Source organism: Cyprinus carpio, chromosome A10 (assembly GCF_018340385.1).
Source record: "Cyprinus carpio isolate SPL01 chromosome A10, ASM1834038v1, whole genome shotgun sequence".
NCBI classification, from domain to species: Eukaryota; Metazoa; Chordata; class Actinopteri; order Cypriniformes; family Cyprinidae; genus Cyprinus; species Cyprinus carpio.
The window spans coordinates 14,119,076-14,139,353 of NC_056581.1; the positions used below are offsets into that span (position 1 = coordinate 14,119,076).

At 35.4% G+C, this 20,278-nt stretch overlaps 1 protein-coding gene across 1 annotated transcript in view; it reads left to right on the forward strand.

Annotated features, from left to right (window-relative positions):
- Window positions 1-9,907: 9,907 nt before the first annotated feature.
- Window positions 9,908-20,278, forward strand: part of LOC109085527 (ubiquitin-like protein 3) — a 29,633-nt gene continuing 19,262 nt past the window's right edge. The window contains exon 1 of the mRNA XM_042765344.1: window positions 9,908-10,559. Within this exon, the coding sequence (XP_042621278.1) occupies window positions 10,434-10,559 (126 nt within the window). The 5' untranslated portion in view covers window positions 9,908-10,433. The remainder of the gene's footprint in view (window positions 10,560-20,278) is intronic.

The window sequence follows — 20,278 nt, forward strand, 5'->3', positions numbered from 1 at the left end:
CCTATTTAATGTCAAAATTTACTTATTTTCTCGTTACACTGAAAATAAAAACTGTTTTAGGATTTTCATTGAAACAATTTTTAGTCAGATATTACTAGTTATTTTATTTTTACATATAATTACAGAGAAACTGCAATTAATGTGTTGAATTAAACATGACATTTTGAAATAGAAAGACAGAAACAGTATTTTACAATGATACTAAATACTAATTTCTTTTACAGTATGCACATGATTTATTAGTGCATGTTGTTCCAAACGAAAACATTGTTTGTCTTCATAATCTTTCATCAAAATATAATAACTTGCTGTAGCTCTGAAACAAATTTTCTTTTGGATGATGTCATCAAGATTGTGCAGGCTTTTGGATAATATCAACTGAATAATTCAAACTCTGCTCACTTTTTTTTAATCCAAGTAATTTTTAGTGGAAAAAAAATTCCAATTCAAAATTTGAATTTCCTGGTTAACTCAGAAATATACATTAAATTGCCAAAGTAAAATGTTTTGCTCTTTTTTTTTTTTTTTTTTTTTTATATTAGCAAAATTTCTGTATAATTTCACAGACTGTTGTCTATTGTCAATAGTAAAGCATGGCTTGCAAGTCCCTTTCCTACCAAACAGGATTCTGTTGGTGAATCTGCGTGAACCCATTGTGAAATTTGTGTGGTGAAATCGTCTGCCCTCTCAAGAAATTTCCAGTTGTATGGGTTCCTATTGAAATGACTGGAATGCACCTGCAAAAATTTGCCGAACAACGATAAAGGTGACCACACATTTACAAGTTACAAATTGGAAGCATTGTCCAAAATGTTAAAAAAAATAAAATAAAATTCACAACTGGAACTTGCCAATCAATACATCTGATGTTCAAGCATTTACAATTCGTATGACAGCTTGGTAGAAACCAGATCTGGATCCATGATGGGCGAGGAGTTTGTGCATTTGTTTTTGTGTCCTACAGCAGCAGAAGGGTGTGACTCAGTCAGGAGGGAGGACAGTGGGGGAAGAGGATGACTCTGTTGTTGTGGGCCATGCTGTGTGAGTGTGGGCTGTGTGTGGAGTTTATTGTTTTCTGACTACTTCAGAGTTAATGTGGTGACTGTCATGATGTGTTGTCAGCCCGAAGCAAAGCTTCCTGTTTGTTATGAAATTGTTTGTCTATTGTGCTTTTTTTTTTTTTTTTTTTTATCACCCAGTTTTGGCCAGCATTAGAAGTCACAAACTGACAATACTAAACTAGCATGGCGCAGCATTATACCAGCACAGATAGCATCCAGTTAAATTGGTTAGCAGGTTTTGAGTTTGTGTGGCTCCAGATGGACGCGGCCGCTTGTATATAACCAAAGAGAGTGTGAATGAATCATAAGTATGGACAACAGTCCGACCGGCTGACGAGAGGCCCGGTGATGGCATGACGTGGCATTTGTGCGGTAGAAATCGAGGTTAATAGTCAGTACTTGTTCTGAAGCGTGGCTCTTTAAAGGCCACTACGACACAGACCAGCTGCTCTTTTGTTCTCTGATGATTTGTCTTCACTGAGCATGCTGTTCAGGGAAAAAAATATTTTATGTAAAAAGCTGTACACATTATTTCATACGTGTGCTTTATTTGTGTCAACAGCATATTTATATTAGGTTACACACTGGGGTCCAAATGACCTATACTGGAAAAGCTTCTAATTTAATTATTTTCCCTAATTATATATATACACACACATACATGTACATATTTCAAAAGTGTATGTGTGTATGTATATATTTATATATAATTTAGATCAGTGGTTCCCACAAAAGAAAACTAAGTAGACATTTACACTATATCAAATTAATCACAACCAATTGTAATTTAATTATTTTTTTTTATTTATATATATATTATATAATTATATGTACATATTTACATACATGTATGTGTGTATGTATATATTTATATATAATTTAGATCAGTGGTTCCCAAAATATTAAAAACAAAAAATATAATTTTGGATATTCATTACTATTATATGTATGTCATATATAATATACACACACATATAAAAAAAAAAATAAAAAAAAAAAAATATATATATATAACTCCCTACAAACATAAGTTACGTGATGGCTCTGATGAAAGTTACAGTATTGCATTGATTAAAGTCTGATGTTCCAGACTGTGTCAAATGCATCTATTTTTATCCATCCATAACTGCCTGTTCATAATCATCAAATGCATTCTGGGAATATATCTTTAGTTTAGTGGTGTAGATTCTATAGTATGTACCTTGAGGATTAAGTGTTACAGACTGATCAGTTACTCCTCCACAGCATCTGACCCCAGACAGATGTAGATGCTTTAATGAATTTTAGCTATTAAAAAAATACACACCGAGTCATTACATCTGCTGCATTTGGATCGAAAGATGTGCACATTACATAACTCTACATAAATTTGTATTTGTTAATAGCACCCTATCCGCACAAAAGCATCTGAAGACATTTGCTGTAGGATAGACACAGCCAAACTCTGTACTGAAGATATAAATGCCCTTTATGTGAATATTTGTGGTTTCTATAATAGGTGTTTGAGAAATTAACAGTTTTATGTACTGAATTCTGAGAAACTCAGATGTTTTTATGCTCTGAAAGTTAATCTGGTGGTTTTGAGAGGAAGGAGAGTTTCAAGAAGGCTTCTGTGCTGCACTTGATACTTCTTTGCATTGTGTGCTTCTGCTCTCGGTTTCAGACCTCAGCTGTGTTGCAGTTTCTAATATGTCCCACGAGATTATGCTTTTGTTGGTTGTTGCTCTTCATCACCAAATTTCCTGTTTAACACATGTGAGCTCCAGTGCCTTAGAGAGAACAGAGTTTCCTGAAATGAATACACACTGCATTATGATCTGTTTGAAAGGAAGGCCTGCATGGGTAATAACATTCAGTTTTTGTTGAATTTTATTGAAACTGAGGGCAATTACTGTGTAAATGTTCAGTTGTGCAGACTTTAAAAAAAAAAAAAAATTGAATTTTATTGAAAATTAGGGCAATAAAAAAAATATATATATATATGTATGTGTGTGTATATATATATATATATATATATATATATATATATATATATATATATATATATATATATATATAGTGTGTGTGTGTGTGTGTATATATATATATAGTTTCTTATCATCTGATATAACTAGTAGAACTAGTCTGTAATGTTATTTTTTCCTATGCGTGTGTGTATAAATAATTTTTTTTTTAAAAATACATGTTTTGCAGCAATAATATTTACTGTAATAAATCAATATACAATAATGTATATAACAGTATATACTAATATATATAATGTGTATTATTTATAAAACTGTTATATATATTTAATATAATTTAATTACTGTAAAAATGTTATTAAATATAAAATGTTATATGTAATATAAGAATATATATGATATATGAATCGAATATAAATATGAAAATATATTTCAGTCATAGAATAAATGTATATACGTTCTGTTACTATTATCAAAGACTATAATATATGTATTGTTTAATAATGGAATATCTATCATATGTAGCATTTATATTTACTGTATTAAATGCATGTAAATATTACATCAAATATTAAATATTATTTATTAATAATATATATTGATATTAAATGTTTATATTACATCTAAATATTTATTATATGTATGTATATATTACAATTCTTGTACAAATATGTACGCTCACTAGGTTTTCTTGCTGTTCTTTTCCTACAGCACCGGATGGAACTGGCGTTCTTGGGCTGCCGGCCATAATCAGTGACAGAGCCAAAATTCTGATTGCTAGGGTCTCCCTCTCATCAGACCAACCCAGCATGTTGAGCTCTGCTAGACTGCTGTGCTCTGCCATTGTTAGTGAGATACAGGATATCCCTGAAGGGAAGCGACAGCTAAAAAATATCAGACCTAATCAACATTGTTTGTTAACAAACAGTAAGCCAGACATTCTTCTCGATGATATAGCACCCCACACCCAACAGACATAAACAGTAGACCGTGAGCTCTGGGCAACATTTCCACCCCTAAATATGGATGTAGAGTACTCTGAACATATGCTTGAATAACAAATAGTAATATTAAATGCTTCCAGTAAGCGTACTGAACTGCCAAGTTCAGAGTCAAACCTTCAGTCATGCAATTATTAATAGAATAAAACTACATACAAAGTACATACAAATCATATATTATTAAACAGCAGTTGGAGGCCTTGTTTATATCAGTATCATGGACACCAGTGTTATTTTAGTATCAATGAGATACTATTATAGTTTTTAAATTTTTTATTAGTTTTATTTTGTATATTCCATTGTCTTTTTAATTTGAAAGAATAATGAAAAGTGAACACAATATAGACATATTTAAAGAAAAATAATAATAAAATGGACAAAGACACAACAAAACTACTAACATTTTGTGATTTGTCATTTTTATTAATTTTTAGAGATACATCTATCTAGTTTATTTATTTTTCAGTTTCAGTTTAAGTCATGTTAGAACATCAAGTTAAACTAAATGAAACGGGGAAATGTTGTTTTGGTAACTATCTTAAAATAAAATAATTTTTCACATTTTATTTTATTTCAAGTAACATTTTTTCATGGTTTTAGATTTTGTTCCAGCCCTATAGCAGTAAAATACTCCTCTAGGCCATGATGTCTGTGTGCAATCTGCCCTATTAAAGGGATACTCCACCCCAAAATGAAAATTTTGTCATTAATCACTTACCCCCATGTCGTTCCAGACCTGTAAAAGCTTCGTTTGTCTTTGGAACACAATTTAAGATATTTTGGATGAAAACCGGGAGGCTTGAGACTGTCCCATAGACTGCCAAGTAAATAGCAGTGTCAAGGTCCATAAAAGGTATGAAAGTTGTCATCAGAATACTCCATTTGTTATCAGACGTGCAATCTGTGTTATATAAAGGGACGGTAACACTTTTTGTAAGTGAAGAAAACAAAAATAACGACTTTATTCAATAATTCCTTTGTTAACGGTCTCCTCTGTGACTCTCCATATAACCATATGCTGTGTATGCTCTTTTGTGTCATCCGCGCCACAAGGATGCGCTGTTTTATTTCAAATCAAAGCATCCTTGTGGAGCAGATGATACAGAAGAGCATACACAGCATATGGTGGAGACACAGAGGAGACCGTTGACAAAGGAATTATTGAATAAAGTCATTATTTTGTTTTCGATGGTCGATATTAGATCTGCGAGAGGATTCGCATTACGCCAATGCTAATTGAGGTCCTACGAGTTGGTCTGGTTATTTGCAGCTTCCTGTCACCATCACTAATGTCAAAGGAATACAAAATATGATGTCAAGGTGCTTTGTCACACCAACCCCTATAGCTGTACAGGATGATGCCCCCCCCCCACAAATAAGTAGGGTTTAAGTGGTATTAGACAGGGCTGTCCACGTGATGTCAGCAGATGATGTCAAAGCTGATGGAAAATCTAACATCTGTTGAGTTGAGGAATATTTCTGTATGAAGGTAAAAGGTTGATCGCTTGTGAGAGGAGATTGTTTTCAAGACATTAAAGCCATTGAGGATTCCATGGGAAAATGTAAACATGAGCCCTCAAGTAAGGCTACATTTCAAATGGATGAAAACATACACTGTGTGTCTCCACCCTTTATAATACAGTGTATTTATCGCTGTTGTTGTGTTAAGGTAATACTGTCATTATGGCCACACCCGGCCTGGTATGCACTAATCTTGTGTCTGGCTGGACTTTACACAGTCTTTACAATAAAAGACATGTTATGGAGCCTAAAATGAATTCAGGAATGGTTAAAAACCAAGATTCAGTGAAGTAGAAAGCTCCTTGACTCACAGACTCTTTTAAAAGGCAATGTACTATAAGCTAATGAACGAAATGCCAAAATAGTGCAAAATGAAACTTATTATTAGTCTTTTTGTGTGTTTGTCATCATTAAGTCACCCTCATGTGAGTTCCATAATGTGTTTTCTTCTGTGGAACACAAACATTCAGCAGAATTTCTGAGCTGCTGTTCTTCTCAGGATAATTGGTTGTGAATGGGCTCTCTAAAAGACAAAAAAAAAAAAACCTATAAAAGTTGCTTATATGATTTATACTCTGTATTCCAATGCTCTTTTATGCTCTTATTTTTGTATCTTGACAGAGTCCATCCACATTTACTTTAATTTATGGGAATGAGCAACATGAACATTTTTCTAAACTTCTCTTTTTGTGTTCCACAGAAGAAAGTGAGTCATATGGTTTTGGAATGACGTGAAGGTGAGTAAATCATGACAGAACTTGCATTTTCAAATGAATTATTCCTTTAAGGAGTATTATGAATGGCCAGTTTCAAAGCTGCAACTGAAACAGTGGAAATGTTTAGGGAGTACCCCAGAAGGTTTTGCTCTGAGTTGGAAAGAAAAACAGAAAATGGTGGCTGCCATGGCAATTTGGGCAATAGTCACACACAGTAAAAGCTGTGGTACCTGTTCTTCAAATGATCATTCAGACACAGACTAAACTGGCACAGTCAAAAGCTTCATGGAAAGGTTCAGACATGTGATGAGTGAGGCATAAACAGGTTTATGTTTAGAAATAATGTAATGCGAGACTAACCACAGTTTCACACACACACACACACACACACACACACACACACACACACACACACACACACACACACACACACACACACACACACACACACACAAGCCCACACCTCTCTAAATACATGAATTAGATCTAAATTAGTTCCTCACTGGTCACTAGAACTTTGAGATTTTCTTTAAAATGTAAAGTGCTTTATAAATAAAATGTATTATAGTTATGATTATTCACTACTTACTATAAATCTCAGAGAGAAGAAGAAACTGTTTACATGTTTATCGTGTTTTCATCATTATAAATACTGAGGCAAGGCTCAATGTTCAAGGCAATTTAAAAGCCAACTTTTACAATGTTAATTATCAACCAGAAACACTGGTGCAAATACAATGTTTAGGAATTTTTCCTGTCCACCTCTTGACATTACTTTTTAAAACATATAGTACTAGTCAAAAGTTTGGCGTTGGTAAAAAATTAATACTTTTAATCTGCAGGGATGCATTAAATTGATGAAGAATGACAGTAAAGACATTTATAATGTTACAAAAGGTTTCTGTTTTAAATAACTGCTTTATATTAACTTCAACTTTATATTCATCAAAGAAACGTGAGAAAAAAGTATCAAGTTTTCTGTTTTCAACATTCATAATAAGACAAAATGTTTTTTGAGCAGCAAATCAGCATATCAAAATGATTTCTGAAGGATCATGTGGCACTGAAGAAAAACTCAGCTTTGCCATCATAGGAATAAATTACATTAAAAAAATAATTCAAATAGAAAACTTTAAGTTGTAATACCAATTTTACTGTATTTTTGATTGAAGAAATGCAGCTTTGATGATGAGCATAAAAGACTTTACATTAAAACATCCTGAACTGAGCTAAAACTTTTGAATGGTGGTGTATTAAAAAAAAAAAAGTATGTCAAGAATATGCCTTCCTGTAAGAAATAAAAATAACAAACAAGCTTTTCCTTTCAGAACATCTCAAATTGTGATCAGTTTTGGAAAGGTACCAAATGTATATGATAAAAATTCAAACATTTCAATATGAACCTAAACATTTCTCTTTCAAAATCTTCCAAAGATTAGTTTTATTAGTTACTCTCTGCATTAAACATATACCTCTATACTCTCTCTTACTGTATACAATTAATTATTAGAAACATCTGAAACAGAACATCTATTTAAAGCATAACTGAGATCTCTTGAGCTTTAACACTTGCCCCCTGAGCACCCCAGAGCCTCTGGGTAACGTCTCTGTCTGAGATGGCCTTATCTTTTTGTGACTAATGCATATAGCGCTACTCTCAGTTTCTTAAAACTGTTAAAATGTAGTATAAATTGCAAATATAGAAAACCACAAACAACAGAAGGACCAAGCAGCCTGTCAATAATGCATTCAGAGCGCTCTTTTTGTACTTTGAGGAATGCATGTAACTCTAAGAGTAGTTTGGAAAGTCTTTGTTTATCAAAGGCAGTCATATAAAACCCTCTGGTATGGTTCCACAGCACTAAGCTGCCACTCTGTGCTTATTCTGGACATAATCTTACTTTAGCTCTACCTATATGTTCTTATGTCTGCAATGGAGAGGGCTTCCTATGTCATTCAATCCCAGGACCTTGACACATATAATCCACAGTAATTGATTTCCTTTTGTGTGTGTGTGTGTGTGTGTCACCCCCATCTGAGTTTGTACTCAATGGCTTCTCTGTAAACACACTATTACACAGATTAACGTTCGCAATCAAACAAAGGAAGTAGTTACATGTTTGTCTAAATGTCAACACAGTCACAAACAGATTATGATCTTGGTCTGCCCGACAACCCCATACACACACACACACACACACACACACACGTGTTTAAAACCCCACATTTATTTACAGTTGTGTGGTTTTGATGAAATTTGTGGCTGTATTTTGTTCTAACATGGAGACTGAAATGGCAAACAGGAGAACAAAAGCATTTTTGGTGGCAGCACAGAAGAATCAGTGACAGATTAAAGAGTTAATCCTCTTGAGTATCTGTGGGTCCGACACCCCACGTCAGGATGAATTCCTCTCAACACTGCGCAAGACAATAGAGGCAGAGTCAACAGAACAGATATAGACCTCATGCTTTCAAGACAGGGCCACACACACAAAATTCTTTCTGTGTACATTTATTCAAGAAATAGCTATAAGCACTTGCAAAAGTGCCTGTCAAATTCCATTAGAATATTGCAAAGATGAGACCAAAGATGAAAATGTACTTGCTCGTTTTGAAAATGTCAATGAAAGAAACAAAATATCTAATTTGACATTTGTTATAACTGTCCTGTATTTTGATGTAAGTTATTTCTAATAGTTTTCAGGTTTTCAAATCCTTTTCCCCCTTCGCTTTATTTTAATTTTCTCCACGTGAACAGATTGTATCAGACAATTACAGATATAATTCATTAATATCATTAGGTATATAAATATATCACCAAATATGTATTCTTTTTATTGTTTTGATGAAAAGGTCCATGCCACAAAAGAATCAGAACAAAGTTACTTCCAAGCAGGGTAATTACAATACTGGATATTTACACATGGACAGCATTCTACATAAAGTAAAAACAAAAGAAAAGAGAACAATGAAATAATAACAGGAGTACACACAGTGTAAGCAAAAACAGCAGCGATAAAAATAAAGAAATAATAATAACCGTAATGATGATATGATGATAAGTGAATACATTATATATTAATTAGGAACAATGCACAGTGGGACAGTCAGTATTTAAAAATAAACCTTTTTAAAGTTGTACGAGACAACTTGGCTATTCATAACAAATTGCTGAAAAACAGACAGTAACAGCTTGGCAAGGCTTGTGAGACAAGCTTAGACCAGCTTAAACTAGCAAACCATATAGGCTTTTTTTTTTTTCCTTCCAGCAGGTTATAAACCACAGTCTATCAAATGAAGAGCCACATGTGATTTTACTTGTGGTCACTATGGTCTTAGTACAAAACCCACAGGTAAACTACTGGTGAGAACTAGCCTATGTGGTAAATAACTGAATAACAATAAACCTGAACACAAAACAATAAAATGCAGAATGTGTGTGTGTGTGTGTGTGTGTGTTTTGTATTTTTTTCTTTTTATAAATGTTTAGCATTATGTACTCTGAAAAAATAATAGACATAAAGCATTTTACTAAAAGTTCCCAAATCCTTCCCACTAGTTATACTGAAACGTATCTGGGCGGGCATGGTTTTGTGGGCTCGCCTCTCTCGCTCTCCGCCTCTTCCTTTAACTGCTGCGGGACGTATTCATCCGCGCACACACATAGCGATCGACATCGCGCAGTTTTTATCTGCCTCACCAGCTCCGGTTTCCCCACGTTCAGCCTTTCCCCAGTCAACTGCCGCCATGTTTTTTTGAGGCAGGATGACAGCAGAGAGCGAGCGCAGACGAAGACAGATACAAGACTGAAAAAAATCCGTCGAATTACAGCATTTTTTAGACCAGGCGACGGTCTATTTTTTTATCGCGGACTCGCGAGGAACTAATTTCTCGGCATATTTGCAAATACCAATGGCTGAATTGTAGTATTTTGTTTTCCTATGGCGTAGGGCATATTTTTTCTAATATATATCCTTTTTTAATTCAGGATGGGAGGGAGTCCTCCCACATAAATATAAAATCCGGAAATTAGTATTTTCTCCGTTTTGAAGTTTATGCCACGAAAAAGCAAGTCTGAAGCCTGACTGAGGAAGAACAACCTATTCCTGCCTGCGCTTAACTACCTCTTAGCAGCGAACCTACAGGAATAACCAGGAGAGTGATCCCTGCATGAGCAGCTGCTTCACCACAAGCCACCTGCTGTTTCTTAAACAAACTGAAGGAAAAAAACAACAACTTTTAATCTATACGACAGAACATATTTCAAAGATGACGGGCAACATCCCAGTTGACATGGTAAGAATTTACTCATTCTGCAAAAGATTTAGTGGTGTTGGTAAAATGTTGTAATGTTCTTTGAAACTAACTAGTATCTAGTTAATATACTAGTTACTAAAACGTAATGCATAAATTAAAAAAAATATTGTTTCAGTATGACTGGCAACTATTACTGAGATGTTTATTCTGTACGTTAGATTCGAATACTTAAGTTAAGTGCTTATTCCTTTGTTACTAGCCACTATACTAACAGGTTAGTTACTATTTAATTGTTACTGGTAACATAACTGATTGCAATATTCTAGATTCTAGTAACAGTTTGAATAGTAACAATGAACAATAGAATACTTACTAGTACTTAATGTTTCTTTGGAAGTAAACTAGAATATCTAGAATATATTTTTTTAAATAGTAAAGTTCTTGAAAAAAACAAAAAAAACAAGCAGGCCTACTAGTAACATACAAATAGACACTAATTCGTTTTAAGGAGGAAATATGTTATAACAAGTGTTTGTCAAAGATTAAAGAAGGTCAGTTGATCTCATTGTTGCTTTTGCAAATAGATTGACCCAAGAAAATCCAGGAGGACAGTGTTGTTAAATGTCTTGGCTCACTTTTTGCTCTTCCAGGCAATAACCCTATCAAAATTCCACTTCAATCAGGAAGGGCAGTAGTGTAAAGATATCTTATCTGATGGGCTACAGTGCTGTTCAGTCTGATAATGAGGAAGTGTGATCAAGGAGACTCGAAAACAGTTACTTCCCTGTTTGCACAACTGAAAATGTCTCAAAACTAATGCTCAAACCGAAACTCCAACATTAGAATCTTTCTGTCCAGAGGGATGATGTCATAGATTCTTCATAATATTCATTGCATGCTTGTAGAATGACATTTCAAGATTTGCACTATGATGTAAGGTCTAATAGATTGAGATTACTAAACCCCGTGGGTAGTGTTAGTGCTGCTAGTGCTCACGAGTATCCAGAAGGTTGGTGGTTTGAATCTGAGGACGTGTGAAATCAGCTTGAAAACAATAAATTACAGGCCTCATTGTGTTTTAAGACATTGAAACTAATATCAAAACAAAAAATAAGAACTCCTTCTATCGCCTCCAAACTGTAACATTGTGTCCCAGCGTGTTAGTCAAGAATGCTGTGGCCAAACAGCTGATCTGGCTGTCAAACTCAAGAGATGCCAACCTTCTGACATTGCAGGGACTCCTTTTGATGTAATGTACACTGAGGGTTGATGCGATCGGCCCTTACAGTGCACATTCAGTTTTCCTTCTGTTTCTGCCATTGAGTAGTACTAAAATGTAAATCTGGTCATCAGAAAGGCTCCTTTGGTAACTTTGGGTATTAAAAGAGCAGTGCCACATATTGTTGATTATTAAGGCCTGAAACACGAGTCATTGATGACAATGCATCTCTTGACATCTCTACAGGAAGAAAGGCTTTTTATCACACTACGCAAGCAGGAACAGAACAGGGTACAAAGTAGGGCTGCACGATATTGAGAAAAAATGACATTGCGATATTTTATTTTTCTGCGATATATATTGCGATATGAAATCTAATCTAATTTTTTCTTACAAACAAAAATGGGGTGAGCACACTTACATTCTCATTTTAAATTATTTAAACATCAGAGTATTATTTAATTAGAGTAAATTATTTGTTTGTAACTTTAGGATATGGTTTGAATTGTTAAACATAAACTAACATGAACTTACCAAGAGCAATACTTTTGTTACTATATTTATTAATCTTTGTTTATCTTAGTTTATAAAAAACACAGCTGTCGATTGTTTGTTAATGTTACAGTGCATTAACTATGTTAACAAATACTGAGGACTTTTGATTTCAAAATGAAGCCTATAGCCTAAAACAATGAAATTAACATGTTGTAGAAGTGCAGTTTAGTAATAGTAAATGGTAAAAACTAGTTAAATAGTTTAATAAATAGAACATTATTGTAAGTGTTCAAGTTTTTTTTATACACCAATTCAGACGTCTCGTGAGTTCAGTGTTGGACAGGTCAGTTGTTTAAACCATTCATTAAATTGAATCGGTTCAAAGGAAACATTAGTTCGCGAATCAGACGTGTACGGCACGCGCATTGTGTAATTATCTCAGCAGTTTAGGATATCGCACAAGATTTGACATTGCACAGAAACATTTCATCACTGGATAGGGTTTTTTTTTTTTTTTTTTTTTGTTTTGGACACATCGTGTCAATTGATTTTGATTAATATGCGCGAGGGAGAGAGAGCAAAACAGCGCTCGTGTTGTTTGAAGACGGTGAAGGTGAGCACGCACGTGCGGCCAGGGCGCTCTCTCTCTCTCTCTCTCTCTCTCTCTCTCTCTCTCTCTCTCTCTCTCTCTCTCTCTTTGCCCTATTAAACTGACAGGACTTAAAAAACACATGCAAATGATGAAACTTTCACTCTATGATGGTGAAGCTGTGCAATTAATGACATTCGTCAAAAACAGCTGGGTACGGTTAATGATAACGGACCAACTACGACAGCCTACATCGCACATCCTGCGATGTGACTATCTTGGATTCATACATCGCGATATCGATGCTTAAACGACACATCGTGCAGCCCTACAAAGTGTTATGTTATAGGCCAAAGTCAGGCATTTATTATTTAAGCTAGCTTTAGAAGGTTTTTAAGGTCATCTTTGAAAACTTTAAACAGCCAGACCTCACAGGAAATAATTTTATATGGATTTGTAAAGGAGTGATAATGATAATTCATTACTAGCTTTAAAATGAATGCAGAAGCTGCAGGACGTTTTTCTACTTTGGGTTTAGGCTAGGTGCCTATTTTTGGTCTCCCGGAACAGCATGTTCAGTTTTAGGATGAAATGTCCACAAGGTGAAACTTTGAATCATTGTGTGGTCTCCGGCTGAGGGGCATTCAGTTGGGGGTAGCGTTGTCAAACAATGGGAGTGTGTGTGCATACACATCTTGTGGGTGGGCAGTTTAATGAATGGGCTTTTTTTGTGGAGAGCTCTCACTGTTTCAAAGCAACGAAATGTTGCGGAAGCCTTTCGCCAATAGGTGCTACATCAGATATACTCTTTTAAAAGAGTTTGCTTTGATCAATTGTGAGAATGAGGTGTGAAGGAGAACTCAATACTCCCTGACAGGACTGTGTCACTTTTGGCACTTTTCCACTGCGTGGTACGACTCGGCTCGGCACGGCTCAGTACGGCACGGCACGGCTCGGTTTGCATTTTCACTACAGCTTAGTATCACTAGAGTGGGCAGGATTATTCACATGTCATTATAGTTGCTCCGCTTCTACTGCCGTGACTCCTGAAAAGCTTGTTGATTCCGCATCGCTCCATCAAGCTCTCGCTGGATCCGCTCCTCTGCTATCAGCGAGAGGAACGTCTGTACTTCCTCAACAGACAACGAAACAGACACTTTTTGGTTGTTGAAAAAAGGTGTGCTCATTCAAAACCGTTGCATTCGATCCTTTGTTGGCTGTGCTGATTTAAATCTAGTGGTTCTGTTGTGTTTGTGTCGCAAGTTCAGTGACGCAGGTAGTGACGGTTCTCTCCGGCCAATCTGTGATGAGCAGAGTTTACACGTCAGGTTTTGGTAACAGTACGGTTCAGTTGGAATCTCAACCAAGGTGGTACTTAAAAAAGTACCAAGTACTGTACCCAGTGGAAAACCCCCTAGAAGGGAACCTTACCAAGCCGTACCATGCAGTGGAAAAGCGCCATTTGTGTGGTGTCATATGGTATTGTGTCCTCTATGCATAGGGGTGAATTAGTTAGGAGGAATGTCAAGGAGAGACCTCCTCAATGGCTGTTGTCCACACACTTGGGTAGCATTGCTCAACACTTTCAGAAGTTTAAATTATGTAAAGAAGTATTGAGGTGCTTGATAAACCTACGTTGAATGAAATTAGACTGAATCTAATCAGCATCTTCTTATAAATGGTAGTTATATTGTTTTGATATGTCCTGTAGACATGAAATGGCATTTGTGACCCATTTTACTTTTGCAATCTATAATACATTTTTTATTATAATAAAGTATAAAACATAGCCGTAGTTCACTGACAAGCTACGCAAACAGCTTTTTTAATCGCATATTTCATTGATTTCATTATTGCGTGATTATATCGATTATGATTATAAATTCGATTTTGCATAGCTTATCAGTGAACTACGGCTCTGTGTACATTAATGGTGTAAGAAAAGTCTTAATTATAATTTCAAGAGGTCTTATATTTGGGGATAGAAAGAGAATCGTGATATGGCTTAATAGGACGATTATGATTTCATTGAATAAAAATGAGCTGACCTAGTGGCAGAGAACTACTAGGAAAATCTCACATAATGAAGTGGAAAGACTTCGAAAAATCATTCATTACAGTGTAATTAAGACACAAATTGCTAAAGTAGCATGGTTTCTGAATTGCAGAATCAAACCAGCTTTGTCATTGAGAGTTTTCAAAATTACAAAATTATGTAATCAAGCTCAAATCAATAGAACTCCTCAGGGAACCAGACAACAGAAGGATGTGGCTACACAAATCAGTTCCTTTGAGGGTTTAATCATTATAGGTCATTTAGGTCATTATAAAGTCTGTTTAATGACAGACAGACAGACCCACCCCATTCCGACCCCAAACAGCTTACCTGTGATGAACAGCCACTGTTTGAGAGGTGGCCAAAGTGAGAGAGAACATCAGGAGAAAGGTACGGGGTAGGTCATGATAAGTGTTTGCATATAAGAGATGGAAAAGTTGTAGAAAATGTTATGAAACACCACACAGCATGTGCCACAATTCAAAACATTGCGAATTAACCTGCATCAACAGCGTGTGAAAAAGACTCAGCATATTGGCGAGGTATCAGTTTAAGTCCGCTTAGAAACGTCATTTTCAGAGTTAAAGCTTAGTTTGGAGAAACTGCTTGAAACTGAATTGCAAAATTGTAGAAAAGGTTATGAATGAAAATTATATGAAATTGATGCAATTTATTGGTGATAAAAAAAGAATGGCGCTATATTGATTATTTTAGCACAGCCCTATAATGAAAAACAGTATAAACATACAGAGATGAAGCAAAAAACTGTTTGGTATCTGTTGTATCTATATGTGTTTGTATGAATAATTGCAACAAGTATAGCATGGGGAGTACGATTTGCATAAAATGAATAACTTCAGAAAGTGTTATGGGTCAGTAAGGGTTAAAGGCTAAAGAGGGAGCGAGAGAGAAGGAGGGGGGAGGAAGTAGCTCAGACTCACTCAATAAAGGATCCTTTCAGTAGAGTGAGGAACAATTACAACAGCTCTGTGAGAGAGGTGCTCGCTTGCTTGCACACACTCACTCACACACACACACACTCACTCACACACACACACACACACACACACACACACACACACACACACACACACACACACACACACACACACACACTCACACACACTGTCATGGAAAGTTAGAGTGATTCAAAGTCAGTTTGTGTAAAAAGTTCTCAGTGCCTTATTATAAGTTGTTTTAACTTCTCTGCAGTGTTTCTACATATTCATTACTGGACTTGAATCAACATATATCTGTTTTTTACATGTTTTCAGAGGTGGTTCTGTTCGAACTTTGTGTGAGTCGGGTAGAGACTGACTATAGAGGGTTGTTCCACTGTAAACAGTGGTTCCCGCTTGCCTTTATGACATCACTGCACAAGCATTCTCTTGTAGTTTAGTGAAGTCACAGATTAAAATTTCAGGCCAGACTTCCTTCTCTTCATACCTCTCTCTCCTCCTAGCCAAATGATTTCCCCCCCGATCTTAAGACTTAATCTGATCGACGATCTGTCATTGTTTTAAAAAATGGTCACTTCTAAAGTGACCAATATGAACTATAATTAAAAACAGGCTGATATTTAAGATACGTATCATCAGAGCCCTTTAAGAAAATTCAGCATTGTTGAGCAATAAAACAACCAAATTGTGAAATCAGAATTTTAAATTTATTGTCTGAAAAAGGACAGTTTGAACTGATTCACAGAAATGAAATATGTCAGTCTGTTTTGTTTCACTTTAAAATCAGCATCTTCTAAATGCTATTATTTAGGGCTGTCACTAACAATTATTTTGGTAATTGAGTAATTGGTCAATTATTCTGATAATTAATCAAGTAATTGGATTATTGTTTCTGGCAATAAAAATAGACCTAAGCGAACAATAGTCTTTGAAATTACTTAAAGTACATATTTAATAGCAACGAGGCAGTAATAATTGGGTCAAATAAAACATCAAAAGCAAGCAATCATATAGTTTTATTGAACAAAACAGTTGTTAAACTTTTATTTTGAAGTCACAACGAGCATATTTAGAAAAATAACAATGTATTCTCCTGTGTTGGTGTGGGTTTATAAATGATTTACCTTATAAATCTGATAGAATGGTGCACATTGTTCCCAGATGAATGTTATAAGCAACTCAGACTATGCAAAGTTGTGACTATGCATGCAAACAACATAGGCAAAATTGGAGTTTGAGGCGGTTTGTGCATGTAAATGATAACTGTTTGTGTGGAGCAGCATTTACTGTAAATGAAGCCGCTCTGAGATGTATGTAACCTATATGCATATAAATAAAGTGCATATAGGCCTATTTATTTAATTGAATCAGAGCATCACAGCCTTTGTGAATTCACAATAGCACTATGTTTTATTATGATTTTTAAATGGTTTCAATATTTCATGCAGCTTTAGAAAACTGTTAATGCCTTTTGTGGATTCTCGTCTGTGGAACGTGCCACTTCCGGTATTTTGCCGGTTAGTTGACAAAGGTAAAATTCAGTAAACGATTTTTTTTAATCGAGTACTCATATTTAATTGAGGAATCGTGACAGTCCAACTATTATTGTGAATGATTCATCCATGCATATGTTTTTTATTTATTTATTTGTTTGCATTAATTATTTTTAATAACTGAGCTTTTGATTATTTATAACATTTTATTAAAGAAGATTTTCACAGAATGATTTTGGCAAAATGGCACCCTCCTATGTGTGGCGCCCCTATGCACTGCATATACTGCATACCCAGTTTTTGCACCCCTGCATAGAACTGGTGTTTTTTTAATAACACTATGCACTCTGTTTGACAGAAATAACAAGAAAATGCTGTAGGACAGACCAGAGTCATGACTTTTAATGAAAAATCTTCTCTGGCATCGCTTAAAAAAAAATTACAAAATAATTTTCTGTCATGAAGTTGGCGCATGGAGCTTTGTCTTCGGTGCTGTAATAATTCTGTTTGAGTATGTGTATGATAGTAATAAGGAATGAGAAGGGTGTTTTGCAGGTTTGTAATACATGGCTGTAATACTGTAGGCTACTATCAAAAGGACATTTCTATTAGCCGGCCGTCTCAGTGATGGGGAGGTAAGTGAATGGGTCCCCTCCCCCCTACTCTCTCTCCTTCTGCAGATGTCTGCCCTTTTTCAGCAGTAGGCACGTGGGCAGGGCCTGCAGGGCAGGAGGCTGCCTGCCTTCATCTGTCTACAGGAGATTAGATATTATGCTCTGTCTTTCTTCTTTTTATCATCTGTGTTTTTTTTAATCCTGATTTTACATCAGAAAATTAAATAGAATTGTATGTCGAGCAAATCTTTTATCTTTTATATTAAATTAATAATATTATCGGAAGATTAATAAAAGTTTTATATATATAATATGTAATCTTTTAATAATTGTAATTTGGAAACTATTATAAGAAATATATATTTTAATGAAATATGTAAAAAATTTTCATTTATTCTATATAAATGAATCTATATTTTTCCATAATATATGTATGTGTGAATTTTTGAGCATGCAGAAATTGATTTGATTGAACATTAATAGGTTTTCTATTTGATTCAGAATATAGAGTAGAGTATATAGAGTATGTAGAATAGTTCAAGCCATAATTGCATATTCATTCTCATGATCAGAAATTGTCATATTTCTGACCAAGCTTTGTCCTCTATTGTAGCATGTGTCTTAACAGTTCAGAGATAATTTAACATTGTGACTTTCATGACGTGTCAAATTGTCCTTAAAGCACCTGAAAGGAATCTTGTTTCAGTAGTACTGTAAAAAGGTCATATTTCTAGGTTTGTGTTTATTTAACCCCACTAAACACACATTCCTAATGTGTTTATTGAAGGTGTGTAATTAGCCTCAAAATCAGAAAAGTTTGTACAAAGATGAATCATTCACAGACTCAGAATTTATTACCACCAGTGTGAAGCCATGTTCACTTATGTGATTGTAATTTGCACGTCATCAGACGGACTTGTATTGATTTCAGTGATATTATCACCCAAGCCCTTGTTTTCCCATCCGGTGAGATGCATCGTTTTTGGGCTGGATGAGTGCGTGTGAGTATGTCTGTGTGAGTGATTGTCCTTCAGGACTGCTGATAGGGCATCCAGACAGGCTGAGACTGCAGCTGCTGGTGTGCTGTGGTCGTGATTAAGCACGGAAGCTAAAACTCGCTTTTGTGGTGCTAATGGCCACCATACGATTTGCTCAAGTGAGTCGGGGAGAAGACCAAGAGCGAGATAATGGGAGTAAAGGACGTTCTAGACATCTTGAGAAAAGGCTTGCTAAATGATCACTCTTACCGTAGCTATTGAGACTGGTCCATCATGGAAATAAATCTATCGAGGAAGTGGGGAAAGTTTTAGGCACTGTTTTTGTGTGTTGTATGGAAGTTTTGAATAACGACAGCTGATACCAGAGCTTTCAGGCTGGTCTGCTGAGATATATGGTGATGATTATGGACATGATGTTAATTTAAGCATTATAGGAATTAAGAGAAAATAAAGCCTTTTGAGCCTTTAGCAGAGAGACCAAAGGGAAGCCTCATTAAAAATATCTCAGATATTAAAGTAAACATGACATCATTGTTTACCTTCCCACGCAAAGAAAATGTTTGCCCAATATTTTTATCAAAATGTAATAACCTGCTCCACCTCAACTTTCTTTTTCTGCTGATGAACTTACTGTTTCTGATGGATAAAGTTAAAATGAATCTTTTTTAAATTATAAAATGAATCCATACAGACAGTTATGTCTGTATCCATCCATCCATCCATCCATCCATCCAAGCCTGTCTATCTGTCCATATCTTACATGTTCTGGTAATACTTCCCACGCTATTTCCTCTATTCCTCGCTTTGTTATGAGCATGACAAGGCAAACGCAGCTGAGAGCTTTATGTTTAACCTACCACACATCAACTCATGAAGAGAACACCCAGCCACTTTTTGTGTTGTAGATTTGCCCATGTGTGTGCGCAGACCCATGACTGCAAGTCATTTCTCAAATTCGTGCATAAAACTGTGCCATCCGCAGAGGTCTTGAAGATAGACAGGAAGATTTACAATTCCTCTACAGGCCCTCTCAGTTTAATTTCTCATGAATGTGCCATCTAATTCTCAGATCTAATGTCATTTGATGCTGTTATCGCTTTTTCCTGTGCTGCACACTTCATAATGAGAATTTAAGTGTCTGACACACATCTGAAAGACATCACAGAAAAATGAATGGCCTGGTCTCAGATTTCTGCTCATGAAACAATCTGCCCAATATCATGAAGGCACTTTTATATGAAACAGGAATCATTTGCTGTCTAGAGACTAGTTGCCAAATGAGATTTGCTATTATTAAACATGCTGATTGTGATTGTGCTTTTGGTTCTGGCTGAA